The 15,146-nt window shown below is 41.4% G+C and overlaps 2 protein-coding genes across 17 annotated transcripts in view; both read right to left on the minus strand.

The window, feature by feature from the left end:
• Nucleotides 1-1,098, minus strand: part of mast2 (microtubule associated serine/threonine kinase 2) — a 206,502-nt gene extending 205,404 nt beyond the window's left edge. For all 9 annotated transcript variants that reach the window (XM_084065797.1, XM_084065801.1, XM_084065795.1 and 6 more), the window contains exon 1: nucleotides 171-1,098. In XM_084065797.1, the coding sequence (XP_083921923.1) occupies nucleotides 171-257 (87 nt within the window). In that variant the 5' untranslated portion in view covers nucleotides 258-1,098. The remainder of the gene's footprint in view (nucleotides 1-170) is intronic.
• Nucleotides 1,099-2,866: 1,768 nt separating this feature from the next.
• pde4dip (phosphodiesterase 4D interacting protein) overlaps nucleotides 2,867-15,146 on the minus strand; it is a 90,748-nt gene continuing 78,468 nt past the window's right edge. For 7 of the 8 annotated variants that reach the window (XM_084065785.1, XM_084065786.1, XM_084065787.1 and 4 more), the window contains 13 exons: nucleotides 14,667-14,966; nucleotides 14,116-14,247; nucleotides 13,905-14,024; nucleotides 12,403-12,589; nucleotides 12,070-12,194; nucleotides 11,404-11,511; nucleotides 10,627-10,716; nucleotides 9,617-9,807; nucleotides 9,241-9,384; nucleotides 8,344-8,482; nucleotides 6,729-6,775; nucleotides 6,127-6,220; nucleotides 2,867-4,947 (listed from right to left, as the gene is read on the minus strand). In XM_084065785.1, the coding sequence (XP_083921911.1) occupies nucleotides 4,781-4,947; nucleotides 6,127-6,220; nucleotides 6,729-6,775; nucleotides 8,344-8,482; nucleotides 9,241-9,384; nucleotides 9,617-9,807; nucleotides 10,627-10,716; nucleotides 11,404-11,511; nucleotides 12,070-12,194; nucleotides 12,403-12,589; nucleotides 13,905-14,024; nucleotides 14,116-14,247; nucleotides 14,667-14,966 (1,844 nt within the window). In that variant the 3' untranslated portion in view covers nucleotides 2,867-4,780. The remainder of the gene's footprint in view (nucleotides 4,948-6,126; nucleotides 6,221-6,728; nucleotides 6,776-8,343; nucleotides 8,483-9,240; nucleotides 9,385-9,616; nucleotides 9,808-10,626; nucleotides 10,717-11,403; nucleotides 11,512-12,069; nucleotides 12,195-12,402; nucleotides 12,590-13,904; nucleotides 14,025-14,115; nucleotides 14,248-14,666; nucleotides 14,967-15,146) is intronic. The other variant, XM_084065783.1, reaches the window with a different exon arrangement.

Here is a 15,146-nt window from a genome sequence, read left to right on the forward strand (position 1 = left end):
TGTTATGAACCGAATTGATCCTTACGAGGTCTGTAGCCCTCCAAGTTACATAACTCTGTACGCTACACAACGCTATCAGAGATATGAGTACACATATACAGGCGTGTATGTATATCTGGAATGTTTAGTATTATTATCAGAAAATGTACTTAAGATGCAGCTTTATTTACCGTGTCTTTCTCCTCGCTGCTGCTTCCCTGCTGCTCCATGTTGCACAGTTTTCTTTTATTCTTATTCTCGGTCCTCTTCATGTCCATTCCACTTCTTTCCCGCGGGGACCCCGGGGTGGTGGTCCGTCCAAGCCAAGGCGACCAACCGACAACTTTATAAACGCCGCGGGCTCACTGTAACGAGCTTCTTGACTTTAACTTGCCAGGTTTGATTATGAACGTAGAGTTTCGTGGCACATCAATGCCGACATATCGTGCAATCCACAGCTGTAGAGTGGAGAGAGAAATGGATAAGTTGTAACCAGCTCTCCATTCCCCCCCAACACGTCAGTCAGTCAGTCAGTCCAGAGAGACACCTGGCTAGCTTTTAGCTTAGCTGACTTTCAAACGTCCACATCTGTACTGACAAGCTGTCAATCTCACAACCTCTCTGTCCAGGGTGTCCTCCTAGAAAACTAACCCTCACATGGAGGGACAAACCCAGTTAACCCACTACTACTGCAATAGTCTTCTTGTCCTCGTCGTTGTTGTTGTTGTTGTTGTTGTTATTGTTGCAGGTCTAAAGGGACCCTCCACATGGAGCTTCTCCTGGCTGCATGCTCTCACACTGTGTCGCTGCTACAGTGGCAACAACAGTAAACTTCTTGTTGTGAAGCTCGTTGAGACACAGAAGTCGCGCCGCTTCTCTCTGCTAGCTGGTTAGCTTCCTGTTAGCCTGTCGGCTAACCTAACGTCTACCTGTCTATAAAAGACAAACAGCGATGCCATCACCACCCATGACAGGTGTTTGTTTTGAGCTCTTCTTTGGCGACGGTCCGTGGTTGTTGTTGTCCCTGGTTGTTCAGAGCTGCGGGTTCAGTGTGTTATTGTCTTTATCTAACTAGTGTGTCTATAATGTATGATGATGGTCTTCCATCCTCCTCCTCGGCGCGAGACACACAACTCAGCAGTGAGCTGAGGTCTACCGGGTCTAACAGCAGCACACACACACACACACACACATCCAGCGCGCTGGATGAATGCGGTAATTTCTTTTGCCTTGAATTCCTGGCTATTAAGCCATTTATGCCTAGGCTTAATACATTATAATTGCCGTCTATAACTAAAATGACTAAAAACAATATTTTGAATATTTTATTTATTTTAGAAACAGTTCATCTGTCACTCAACAGGGACAACTCCCGTTGCAGGTTGATGATGTCATTTGTCCATGTGTGGTCCAGCCCTATGGAATGTATGGAATGCATGTGCTAATAAAACAATATTTAAAATATTATTTTGATGCTCATATTAACCTTAGGAAGTATTCATTTAGTTTTTATTAGCACATGCATTCCATACATTCCATAGATAGGGCTGGACCACACATGGACATATGACATCATCAACTTGCGACGAGAGCGGTCCCTATCGAGTGAAAGACAAAAAAAAAATCAATTTTTAATTGTAGTTATTTATGGCAATTATGATGTATTAAAGGGATACTAGGCAGGATCAGAGATCTGTGTGAGTAAATACACTCCCCCTCCCCTCTCTGACAGGTATCAGAGTGATTGCTGTCTTTGATTAGAGAGAACACTAACGAGTTTGACACTTTTATGGCCCAATCAATCAACTCAGTGCACAACCCCTTTGAAGTTCAATGGGATCAATTAAGAGCTCAGTCCCTGCAAAGGATGAATGTCAATTTAAGCAGTGGAATGTCAACATAAACAGTGGAACAAAGCCAAAATACAGCCAGAGGGATGTCTTTCTGCAAAATATATATATATATATTTATTTTTAAATATAGGCTCAAAGTTACCTAGTTTGCCTTTAAGGCATATAAGACTTATTAGCCAGGGATCCTTTTGAGGCATTTTTTGCAGTGTCTGTTCAACTCATTCAAGGCTTAACATTGAAGATAATAACATCAATATCATTTGTGGATGCATTACTAACCCAAGCCCTGCATTTGTTACTTGTAACTAAATGTGTGAAATAATTATGGTGGAGAAAAACTACGATGTTTGACTCTAAGGTGTAGTAGTGGGGTTGGTAGAAGTATAAAATATAAAAAATAGAAATACTCAAATAAAGTAAAATAACCTCAAAACTGCAGCATACTTAAGTAGGCCTACTGTAGCCTACTTGAGCAGCCTAAAATGTACTTAAAGTTACTTTCCACCAATGATAATCATGTTATCAGCTAGATCTCGTGTTCATATCTGAGGTCAAAACTTTAATGCACTTATTAAAGTTTTGTTATAGCTTGTGATAAAGTAGAACCCTCAACCCTAACCTCTCAGATAGTTTAGGCAAAAATGTACCCTATGCTCCGTCCGCCTCATGTTTCATAGTTCAAATTGTCCGCCCTCACTTCTTGACATCATGTTGCTTTCCTTATAAACTGCCACGTACAATACACAATATTTCGTTTAAATCCTATAATTTAGTTGTATATGCATTCGTGTACGTTTATGCTGAGCGTTGGGGGTTGTAAAATCATGATCTAACAATTCCAGTTTGGTGGTGTCTGCTGCCACCTTCTGTTGGGAAATGAATCATGCAGTAAAAACTCTTCATTACTTGAATCAAATGGATAGGGTAATTGCTAAATCCTCCTACAAATCATTTGGTCGTATATTTGGGATTGTCTGTGTTATTTCAACACACTGAATGTATTTAAAGACAGAGAACCAGGAGTACAACAAACATGTTATTTTATACACTTTTATTGAAAAGGATTTCTGCCCCAAAACATTTTAATAAAATGAACATGCATACAATTACACCAGGCTAGACCTCGTTCACAGCAACAAACACTGTACTGATGTACAATCCCTTTACTACAGTATGTACATACATGTGATATAGATCCTATAAAACACACAATTAAACTGGGAAATTATACAAAAATGTAATCAGTTTTGCACCTTGCAAGTTTGTGACTTTGGTTGGCTTTATTGCTTGTTTTTAGCACTTACGTTTTCCTGCACTACCAAGTGTAACTAAAGCTCAGCTTCATACTAAATACTGTAGTGCTCGATAAACTATTACTGATCGTTTGTCAGATATGGGCCAGGGTATAGCTTCAATTTGATTGTCAATACAGCAGCACATTTAAAAGAGAAGAGAACAGAGTGTTTCAATGCAACAAAAGAACTAAAAACAGGTGACATGGCACTTAAACTTATCGAGGTCTAATACATCAAAAAGCAACCATGAAGGTTATTGCACATTGACCCAAACATTGTATGATTAAAAGTAATGGTTGGACCATGGATCCACAGTTCATGCACTAAGGGCAATGTACTATACAGAGAACAAAATGTCAAAAAGAGAAAACAGCATTACAGTATAAGCCAGTGTAAATGACTTGTTTCCAAACAGCTTATCTTGCCAATGATTGTCACAATTTCTTAAAATAAGGTTAGGAGAAAAATATAGTCAGATAGAGAGACAAATTAGACATAGATGTTCACCAAACTCATCATCTGCAGATCTAGTAATCGAAAAAAGACAGTTGTCCAACTAGGGTTGTTCCAAAATACTTACATACAAGATTTACAAATTTGATAAGGATAAAAAGGAAAACAAAATACAAATAAAAAGAATAATATTAATAATGTGTGGTCTATTTGCCAGAGGCAATCTTTGTTACAAAAATGAAATAAAATGTTACAACACTCTTGGACCATGTACCACAAATTCACTGCCCGAATGTAGTCCTTTTGTGCCCAGGCTGACAAACGCTGGATAGCTGTTTGACTATTATACTGAAAAATGTTCTTACTTATTAACATTGGCCTGCTAAGATGGCAAACATGGCAGCTTACTGAGAAAGCTTCACCATGTCTATGGCTGCAGGTATTGACATTTCAGCAGTAAGTCTGGGTTGGACCCTTGTTTTCTTTTATATATGATGGTATCATCTCCTTAACGGACAGTAATATGCATGTGTGCATTAATTAACTACATCTTGGGGTGAATTTAAAGGTATAACAGAAATCTTCCTGCCAACTACCCACCTCCTCATATTGGAACAAAATACTTACTGGTAATACTGTGGTTTTCACCTTGTGACATCATCAGTAGTTGACCATTCTTTATGGAAGAGGTGGGGTCAGGACAAGACAAAAAGGTTATGTAACATCTAAGAATACAGTATGGCTTCTTTTCCACAAGCTGTTCAAAAAACATGCAACTATTTTACAAACTAACAAAAACTAGCCTCAACAGAAGCTAACAGGAAGCACTTAGTTCGGTTTGGCTTTTTCAAAGCCCCCTTCTTCTCGCTGGCTGGCATTTGATTTTATTCCTGAATACCTGCTGAGGTCCAAAGTGTGGTCTCAAATAAATGTGGGGGAAACACTTAAACTGAGGCCCTCAAAGCCCTTTGAAGCACCTACATAAACAATACAGAACACCTGACATGTACAGTAAGATCATTCACATTCATAAACCATCATAACTGTCAAAACATTGCTCAGTGCCTCACAATCACTCAAGCAGTAACACTCAAACAGGTGGTGTTTCACCAACCGATCAGAGAGCCAGCCAGAGTTTCCGTGTTTTCCCTTTTGGACAGGAAGTCACTCATGACCCAGAAGGAAGTTGGGGCTGGTGTATTACAGGAAGGCCACTTGCGAGGGCCGTTGGTGGGGTGGGGCTCCTAGGCCTTTGGTGGGCCCCAGGACAGGAGGGGCCTTGGGTGACGGTGGGGCCTGATGCAGGGGTCTCATGACACCCCAACCAGAAGAGAGGCTGAGCTCACAGAATCCTCCAGCATCTTCACCTGGACAGACAGCAGAACAGAAGAGAGTCAAACATTTTGAGAAGTACCGTTTTTATTGGCACTTAGGCTTTAGGAAGGATTTAGAGGCGACGGATGAGAAAGAGAAACAGCGAGAGACTTTGTGTGTTCCAGAAAGATGTGATTTCTTTCCAGAAATAGAATAAGCTAATTACCCAAGTGACCTTGACCTTGGCAAAGGCTCCTTGAATCTCCATTCCAGAGCAGTGAGTGAATGAGTGACATGCAGTACATTACATGGTATTCACCCTAATCTCTCTGAGGATGAGGACCCAGTTAAAACCATCCTAAACCATTATAAAACCTTATCTTTAAAGCTACAATCCTTAAGTTGTATTTATTACTCCCTCGCCTGACATTGAGAGGTAATTGCAACAATATCTAAACTAGAAAGAAAAAAACAATCATCTAGTGCCAGTCTGGTGCACCGTAGTCTTCAAATAACCTTATTGACATTGTCAACAAAGTCAGTGTCCTACCTGACATTTTTAAACCTCTCAATGGAAGAGTAGGGAGACCACCAGATTATTATTTTAGTTACACTGTATTAATATACTCTACCATACAGAATGATTGGTTAAAAGTCCCACATTGTAGCTGTTATATTATAGTTGTGAGTAATAAAGCACTTGTATGGGTTAATAACCTCTACATTGCTTGTCCCATCCTCAGCTTTTAACACAACAAAAGCACACTCACTGCAAACCATGGAGGAAAAGCCTACTGACCAGGGCCCGTAATATTCAAACATCTCAGAATCACTCCTAGGCTGCGAGTTTGACTAGGACTAAAAATAAATCATAGTAGGACATAATAGATAGTTATGAAGCTTCCTACAAATAGGAGTGGGAGTTCTCTTTTGAAGATAAATGACAAAAAGGAAATGGAAATGATCAGGACAGGGCTTTTTTTTCTGGAGGAGATACAGTAGGAGCTCTTTTCAGCTGTAAGAAAGTTGATGACATGCTTTTCTACTACTATGCCTAAAAGTAGGGCCACATGTGATGATGTGCATCCCTCTTTCAGGCACTTAGGACATAGTTACTAGTCTGAGTGGCTTGATACGGGCCCAGAATGAAACCGGGGAAAAAAATCAATTTTCACTGCCAAGTGAAAATGCTGATCCAGAACCGTAGGCACACCACACCAAGGGGGCCATACCTTTACTTGTACAGGAGGGACGTGAGGAAGAAGAGGAAGGGGAGGGAAGGGAGAAAGAGGCATGGTGGAGGGATGATATCCTAATCTCATTATCCTAGAGAGACTCAGCGGGGGACAGAGAGCAAAAGAAATAGAGAGAGAGAGAAATGAGCAGAAGGGAGAGGAGGAGATGAGGGAGAGTGAGTGAGAGAAACAGGGTAAGGAGAGGAAATAATGAGGGCAGGTGGTGATAATGAGGTAAAGAAGAAGGAGCGAGAGAAGAGAAGGAAAGAAAGTACAAGTCGTTTTAAAAAATGTCACTGACTGTAACATATTTGTGGTGGTTTACCTCTGTCTTATCTACAGTAAAATCCAGAGAGTTAATTTAACTGCAAGTGTATAAAAAGTGGAGAGTTAAATGATCAATTCTGGATTTTAATGTGTACTGTAAACTGAACCAGACAAAATCAATAGGATGTATCCACACATCATTCCGGCCATTCTTTCTTTGTTACCAGCATGGTGAGAGAATATTCTAGCGTATTCATAGTCCATTTGACAAACTCTAGGTCACATCATTCATTATCAGTGTTCTGGTAAACAACTTGGCAGAAGGATCTCACCTCCAAGTTTGTCTTGGCTTTCTTCAACACGTCCCGTGTTCTCGACACTGTAAACAAACAAACACACAAACGACATGCAAAGCGAATGTGAATCATCCAATCTACTGTCATCACTGCTTCTAATTATACTTCATGCCAGAGCATTTTACCTCAATAGCACAGCACAGTACGTACATTGTGATTTATTTTAATTAATGCGTTAATTTAAAGCTGCAATCTGTACTTTTTTTTTTAATCAATAGAAAAATTCCATTGACCAGATCTGTCGGTGGTGCACTTGAGTAACAAAAATGGTGGAATATTTTATTTTCTGTCCAAAAAGTGCATTTTACACGGAAGGTGGGGGCTGAGTGTCTTTCCACCAAGGAGAGTAGGCTTTCAAAACGTTAAAACCGTCTTTGTTTTGGTGAGTAACAAAAGTGTATTCTTTATTTTTACTAAAGTGGAGAGACTGCGCTACCGGCAAATGCCCGAAGAGTCACATAGCGTTAAGGAGAACTCCAAACGCTATGGACCAGTGCTACAGTATGTTTTATGTATACCGGGAATCTCCACACTTGTCAGGCAGTACTGTAGGTCAGGTGTCCTACCTGACACCAGGGTCTACATTTCTCAATGGAAGAGTTGGAGAGACCACCTCCAACCACTGCAGATGTGCTAATTGTGTTAGCACACTCTACCATACAGATTAGTTAAAATAAAGTTTTATGAAAACAGTCAAATTCAATAAACATACTTTCTGTCTTAAAAAGAGTTCAGGATTGCAGCTTTAAATCTTGAGAGTTCAAGTGACACAGAGTTTTGCAGTGATAGTCGTATCTTGTCTCTAGATAACTCAACTCCTCATTAATCTCATCATAGAACAAATGCATTAGCCACGGATGTCAGAGAGAGTTAGACTAACTGCAGAACAAGGAGACAGATTAGAGAGATTAACGGAACAGAGAATAGTAAAGCGAGTAGAAGAGAGACTGATACAGAAAGATAATAGTTTAGAGCAGTGGTTCTAAACATGCGTCCTTTAGTCGGTTCCAGGGGGTCCCCAGCTAAATTATTGATAGTAAGGGACCAAATGGACCCTTATGGGTCTGTAACTACAGTGTAGATTGGGGTCCCAGAAATGACAATTCAAATGGGCATCTGTGGCCTAATGTAATTTATATCGCACCTTTAATTAAATAGTTTGAGAATCACTTGAGGCATATTGATGCTTCTGTCATTGGTTGTCAGTTGAGAAGGTTTTCTCCAAAATGTAAAAAATAAAGAATAAATATGCTTTGGAAAATGTTAGAAATTGTGCGTGTGTGTACATTAGAAATAATGTAAAGTATACATGATTTTGAAATGCACAGTACATCATTATCAGACCTATTTACCCTTCTACTTCTTGTTTATCCTCAAAATGACTGGCTTTGTAGCAATTTGTAGCATTTGTAGAAATATTGGGCCATAAATATAATTGAAATGTAGGCTAATTGGCCTCTCATTTGTAAAATAAATGTAGATATAAAATCCAAATATATATATATATATATTAAAAGGTTCCCAGTACCAACAGGATGATGCTTTCTGTTACACAGGTGAACATAAATCTACAGTAGAAAGCATCACTCACGTTGGTTGACAATAAAGTGCTCCATGCTCTCATTGGTGCGGCTGTAGGTCTTCAGCCTCTCCATGGCGTCCCTTAGAGCCTCCTCCTGCTGTGACAGCCTCTGCCGGAGAGAGCTGATCTCTTCCTTTAGATACTGCTCCTGATCACACACAAGTATGGACACATGCACGCACGCACGCACGCAAATTTCTGTTAGTGGCACAGATTTTAATGGCAAGTAAATACAGTCCAAATCAGTGGCGTGCACAGACATTTTGATGGGCAGGGGCTCAAGTAAATTATACTTTTTTTTGTTCACTTGGTCTGCTCTTTTTTCCCTCTACACCTATACCTCTTTGCCAAAAATAGCCAATCTACAAGCTCACAACGCCTCGCAGCGCGAGGCGTTGTGAGCTTGTAGATCTGCTATTTTTGGCTAAAGTTCTCCTCAGAAAAGGGATGCTAGGTTTCAAGTGGTTATGGTAAAAAGAAAAATCATATCACATAAAGATTTGGCGGACCCCCTGTAGTAACTCTGAGGACCCCCTAGGGGTCCCGGACCCCCTGTTGAAGACCCCTGCTGTAAACTGAAAAAAAGGGCACTTCTGGTCAAGAGGGCAAAGGGCAGGTGCTCCAGCTCCACCTAGAGTCTATCTGTGCACGTCCCTGGTCCAAATCTGTTCTGGAGCATGCTTTTACACTACTGCAGTCTTGCTGATTTCAGATCAATCATTACATTAGCTCATCCTACAGTACTGTCGATAGATGCTCTGGCTCATAATTACTGAACATGCAGGTCATTCTCTGTACTTGCCGGCGGTTCCATTATAAATGTCAGAGCTGACTTAATCAATGTGTTTAAGAAGATATTCTGTTGGAAACCGTAACACAGAGAACTATGCTGTCAGTAGTAGTGACCTGCTTGGTGTTGAAAGTTGATTCCTCAGAGCTTGGCAGGGCTGCTCTCCAGAACATTGTAAGCAGAGAGCTGGCCTCCTCCAAGATCTGACGTAGTGTCTTAGTGTTAGCTATCATCATCTTCACAGAGCCGGTGTCTAAAGGCTGAAAAGGAAGACGGGAGAGACAGAAAGAACACACATCGTTTAATAAGTCTGATTAGTCTATCTTAGATATTTTTTTATTGGCAGTCCTCTCTGAGGATTCATGATGTGAGTGATCATTTTACCAATCAAGCCAAGGGCACTTAGAAGGTATTACGAGATAATATGTCTCGCTTTCTTGGCCACCTTAAATGTCCATCCAATTTCTGACCATCGGTTCTTTAACCTCTCACCTGCTGCAGGCTGAACTCCCGCAGAGTCGGGGTGACCAGGGCATGGAGGGAGGCCTCCATCTTGCGGACAAGAGCGCTGCCCTCTAGGATCTGCTGCTGCAGAGCCTTGAAGTCATCCATGTGGCCAACCGCATGATGGCCGTGACGGTTAGCGAAGGACCCATCCGGGGCCTGGCCGTGCAGAGATGAAGCTATTGGGAAGATGAGAGGAGGGAACCAGGAGATAAAGACAAGCAGCCATGTCATTACAAATGTATCTAGAAAATGTGCTCCGTATAGCACAGATGTCCGCCGAAGGTGGCAGTTTGTATTGCGGCGCATCGGGCCAATAGAACTTTATGAAGCATTAGCTTTCAAATGGGCTACTGTGTTTTACTGCTTGGCCTGACATGCAACTATCTGAGCAGCAGAGTTGGTTAGGGAATGAGCTGTGTACAATGGATGAAAGCTTAACATTCTGGACAGAGTGTGTAGGCAAATATTAAGGCCTAATGTCCTTGGTGGAGGTAATCATTTCTGTATAAATGATTAGTAATGTAAAGTCCCCACTGATGTTACATTGCTAACTACAAAAGTAATACTGTCCATAAAAATTGCAACAAAAACGTTGTCCATATAAATAATGACATGGAAATGGATGGATGTACTTTGTACTCTGTCAATAAACAAATCTTTAAAAAAATAAAATAATAATAATGGGGGCGGCCATAGCTGAGTGGTTAGTGAGCCCGCCTAGGTAGCCAGAGGCCCTGGTTGCCACAGGTACGACTCCAGGCCAGGCCAGCATATGTGTCGATGAAATGAAATTTGTCCCTGAGCAAGACCCCTAATTGCTCACAGGTTCTCATTGGAAACAAGACCGCAAGGACTTTCATGAACGACCTGTTAAAAGGAATTATCCTTATCCTTACATGGTAATATTCTTTCTTACAAATTATTACTACTGCCAAAACAACTGAATGAAAAATAATACTGCTTGCATATGATGTGTGTGATAGTGGAAGCCGCACCAGGGACAGCAGCAGGAGAGTGTGCAGGAGAGAGTGGACACGTAGGACTGAAGAGTCCTGTGTCTCTCACAGGCGGAGAGGGAACGTTGTCTGTGGAGAACAACAATGCGACAATGGGAATCAGTCAGACACATCCGGCAAAAGAAGACATGAGTGAGTGCAATAAGTACTTTGGTATGATATTGTGTTGAAATATGTAGTGAGCTCGATCTCTTTAGAGAGACCAGTTCTTCTGGTCTTTTCTCCTCAAAACGCTTTAGCTCTGTCATACATTCACCTAGAAGCTTCATTCATGCAAACTTTAAAATGTTCTTTTTCTAGAAACTATTTCAAACTTTTTGAAATCTTTTATACTTTATGAAATCTTTCACTTGTATTTTCGGCTATGACATCCGTCATGTATGAAGCACCAACTTGGGAGAGTTCCGGAATGAGATGACTACTGTGTGGATTTGTGAGATTGCGCCCACTTCTCCAGGAACAGTACCGGGCTAGTTTGTATTGTATATGCTCTGAATTGCATTGCTTTCTTTTGCATTGCATCAACTCCATTGAGTTTGCCCTGTTACATAACATCGCTGCAGTGACATCTTGTCTTGGGAAACCAGCTCCATACACTGACAGCAACAGTGGATCTTAATCCATAAAGGACAGTTTACCTCAACATCACTTGCCATGTAGTCAATGTATTTAACCACACGAACCCTGTCATAATAGGCGAACATTCTGCAAAAATAGGCAAACATTCTGCAAAGATAGTCGATCAATCACACTGACCGCCGAACAGCTTTCTCCTGGAATGGGGGTGGCTGTCCCCCTGTCCTGTAAGACGCTGCTCCAGCTGGAAGTGCAGCTCTCTAGAGTTAAGGGTCACAGTGCTGTCTCCTACACAAAAACACAAAGACAGATTGAATTGAAGATTAGGGCGATCACTTCAATTGATCAGTTGTGTTGGTAAAATATGTAAAATATGGTGTGGTATATATTGGTTAAAAAAGTTTTTTTTGTTAAAAGTAACACAGGTCTCCTCGTCTTCCACATCTTTAGTAAACAATAAATACATGTTCAGGGCAATTATATCCAATCAGGAGATGGAATCTCACAAATCATCACTTCCAGTGTCACTTGTTAATCCTGTATCCTGTATGAATCCTCTCTCCTGATTGGACGAAATTGGTATCCCGATTTGAAAATGTATTACTGTTTAATAAAAGAGCTGGACAGTGTGACACCAGTTAAACAAACAGTCCTTAGATCATTTTACCATCAGAATATAGAACTATAAAACACTCATTTTAACAATGAACACAACGTTTAAGTTGACTTCATTCTGTTGTACAAGACAACAAGTCTAAACTGCTATGTAACGGATTCAATAGAATGTTCTTTCAGGAAATCATTAAATAGATCTTTCTGTGTTTTTAGAGATAAACACAGTCTTACCAGAGTGAGTGCTTTTGGGGACTCCGCCCACCCTGTGGTACATCTGGAGCTCGCTCTGCAGAGACTGGATCAGACCTCGACTCTCTACCAACTGCTGCTGGAGAACGCTCACCTCATGCTGGAGCCTAATGACACACATACACACACACACACACACACACACACACACACACACACACACACACACACACACACACACACACACACACAGGTGTGTGTAACATGCATAATTTAGTTGAGTGTTGCTAGAGAATAGCACCAGATGCACACGCACACGCACACGCACACGCACACGCACACACACACACACACACACAGTTTCTCTCTTCCTACCTGTTGATGGTTTCGTGGTTCCTCTGTCGGTCCTGTTTGAGTTGGGTGATCTCCTGGCTCTGAGACTGAGACTCCATCTGCAGCCTCCTGCTTTGCTCCGCCCACCTGTCTGCCTCTAACTCCGCCTCCTTCAGTCTGGCCCGCCCCAAGAGGACTGCCTCCTGAAGGTGCTCCGCCTTACTACCATCTGAATGAGAGAGGAAATGAGGTTTGAATATGACTTAAAGCTGGACAATTAATAACAGCCAACAAAAACAATTAAAGTCTGGGAAGTTCTTTGGATATGATTTAAGTCGTTTTTGCATTTGTACCTGATTCACATTCAATTAAATAATCTTTTCTTATTTTCTTCTGACCCAAACCGGTTCAGTTCTGTCCCACTGGTTTAAGCAGAAATGTAATTCTACAATATTTGCAAGGATACCACAGACAACAGCCTCCACTCTAGCCAGTTTGGAAATGCAGCACGAGAGCATTGTTCTGTGGGAAAATGAAACAGTACTTGGCCCAAATACCGTAATTCAATTAATTAGGGGTTAAAGCCTGAAGGGCTGAAACCCTATTGTTTTCGTGCAAATGTGTATCATTCCTCTGCCACGGTTTTGCAAATTCCCATGAGATGGCAAATGGTAGAGACGTGAAATTTGCCCGACACAGATTTGGCCTTAAAGGGAAATTGTGCGTGTGTGTGTGCGCGCGTGCGTGCGTGCGTGTTTGTGTGTGTGTGTTTCTATATGGGCCCTTATTTTTCATCTTTTGGGCCACATACAGTACAAAGGGTGGGTGCGAAAATTGTTGGAATTTATCCATCCGTTCGCAAGCGGTAAATTACAACTATTTTCCAAATACTGGCTGATATTCTTTTATTTGTCTGAAAACATTATTCCAGTTGTCTCTGGGTTTATTATCGCACTGACATCTCATTGGAGTTGAGTTGTTTTGCTGGAAGTGGGCAGGGGGGGAGGGATAGGAATGTGCTACTTCGGAGACTACTACTTTGCTCAATAGTATTGTTTGCCACTACTTCCAGATTCATGGCAGAATATTCACTTGATTTCGATCATATATATGAGGAAGTGAAACCTTTGGGAAACGAACGGATGGACCATTTCCACATATCTTCATGCCCACTCTTCATATGTGGCACAAATGATACATTTAAACAAAACTAAATCTGCAATGGTGGTTTTAGAGGTGTATTATCTTAATAAAATCTGTTATCTGTTCGTAATACAGGTGTTGGAAACCTTCAAAGGTCTAGACCCGCAGCTTTCAATTATTTCCAACTGTCCATGTTGGCTTGAAACCCTGAATCACTTTTTTTTTTTAATTTTCAACATTTTAGGATACAGTAAATAAATACCAACACATAATGTACCAATTTAAATAGAGCCTCATTTGTAATGTTTCTCTGAGTGCATTTTAGTTCGGATCCAGCCAGTCATTGATCCAGACCATGCTGCATTATTAGAGATGTGCGCTCTATAGGTGCCAATGTGTACCTCTGTTGGCCTGCTTTAGCTGGTTCTGCAGGCTGAGGTTCTCCTCCTTCAGAAGTCTGATCTCACCGGACAGCTGTCCCACTGAGTCCAGACCCTGGATGTAGATGTTGGTAGGAGCACCTGTAGAGAGACAAACGTTGTTTTATGTACTCTGTGAATAACAGACCATTTATGCAGTGCAGTCAGTTATCATCAGCGGTCAGTTGGTTACCTTTGTCCTGGGCGGTGTTGGCTAGTCTCTCCTCCAGCTGCCGTCTTAGGCGGTCGTTGGTCTGGATAGAATCTTCTAGTCTCTGTCTCAGGCTGCGGATCTCCCTGAGATGTTCCTTCATCAGGTCTGAACCTGCAGCAAACAACAACAACACACTGTAGGTAAACTTGGCTAAACTATGGCATCTACAGTATATAGGGTACATTAATCGATTTCCACAGTACTGTATATCCATCTCTTGACTTAGAAACAAATACATTTCCACTTGGGTATGGTAAAGGCCAGACGCAGTACACACCTTTAATACAATTTTACAAAACATAAAACAAATCAGCATTAACATATGCATAAATACCAGCATGCTGTAGATCATTATACCTACTCAAAATGTCAAAGACATTATATGCAATAATACATTTTAAAATTCTGTTTCAACAGAAGTTCAAAACTGCCTGTTTGTTCGTTCATTATATTCATATTACTCTGAAGAGGTGGCACTGGCAACATAAAAAAACGCATACTGTCTAATTGTATTCTGTCTGTATCTTTACCCGTGTGACTGGGACCCGACTGGTACCCCGATGACCCTGACGACAGGTCAGCTCCTGCTCTCAACGGTCGGACACCGTAGGACATATCCCACAATGCACTGTTCTCCATCAGACCAGCCCCAGCTTTCATGGCAGGGCTGGCGTTCAGGCCGGCATTGAGGCCAGTAGCGCTGGCAGTGCCACCGAGAGTAGAGGGCAGGAGTCCATGGCAAGCCAGAGGCAGGAAGCCGGAGGGGTCTGATTGTTGGTGGACAGACATGGGGTAACCCTGGTAAGACCCGGACTGGGGAATGGAGAACCCTGCAGTGGAAGAAAGATGAACCAATGGAAATGTAGTTTAATCAACTTTATGAGAAAGACTGTACTGTTTTCTGTCAGAAGGGCTGAAAAACATAGATGAATTAATTGTTAGTTAACGTTGCAATAAACCAGTAACGTGTGCGTCATTTATATTAGAGTGAAAGCCTGGTACATCCAGAG

The sequence above is a fragment of the Gymnoscopelus microlampas genome (assembly GCF_963454915.1).
Source record: "Gymnoscopelus microlampas genome assembly, chromosome: 9".
Lineage (NCBI taxonomy): Eukaryota > Metazoa > Chordata > Actinopteri > Myctophiformes > Myctophidae > Gymnoscopelus > Gymnoscopelus microlampas.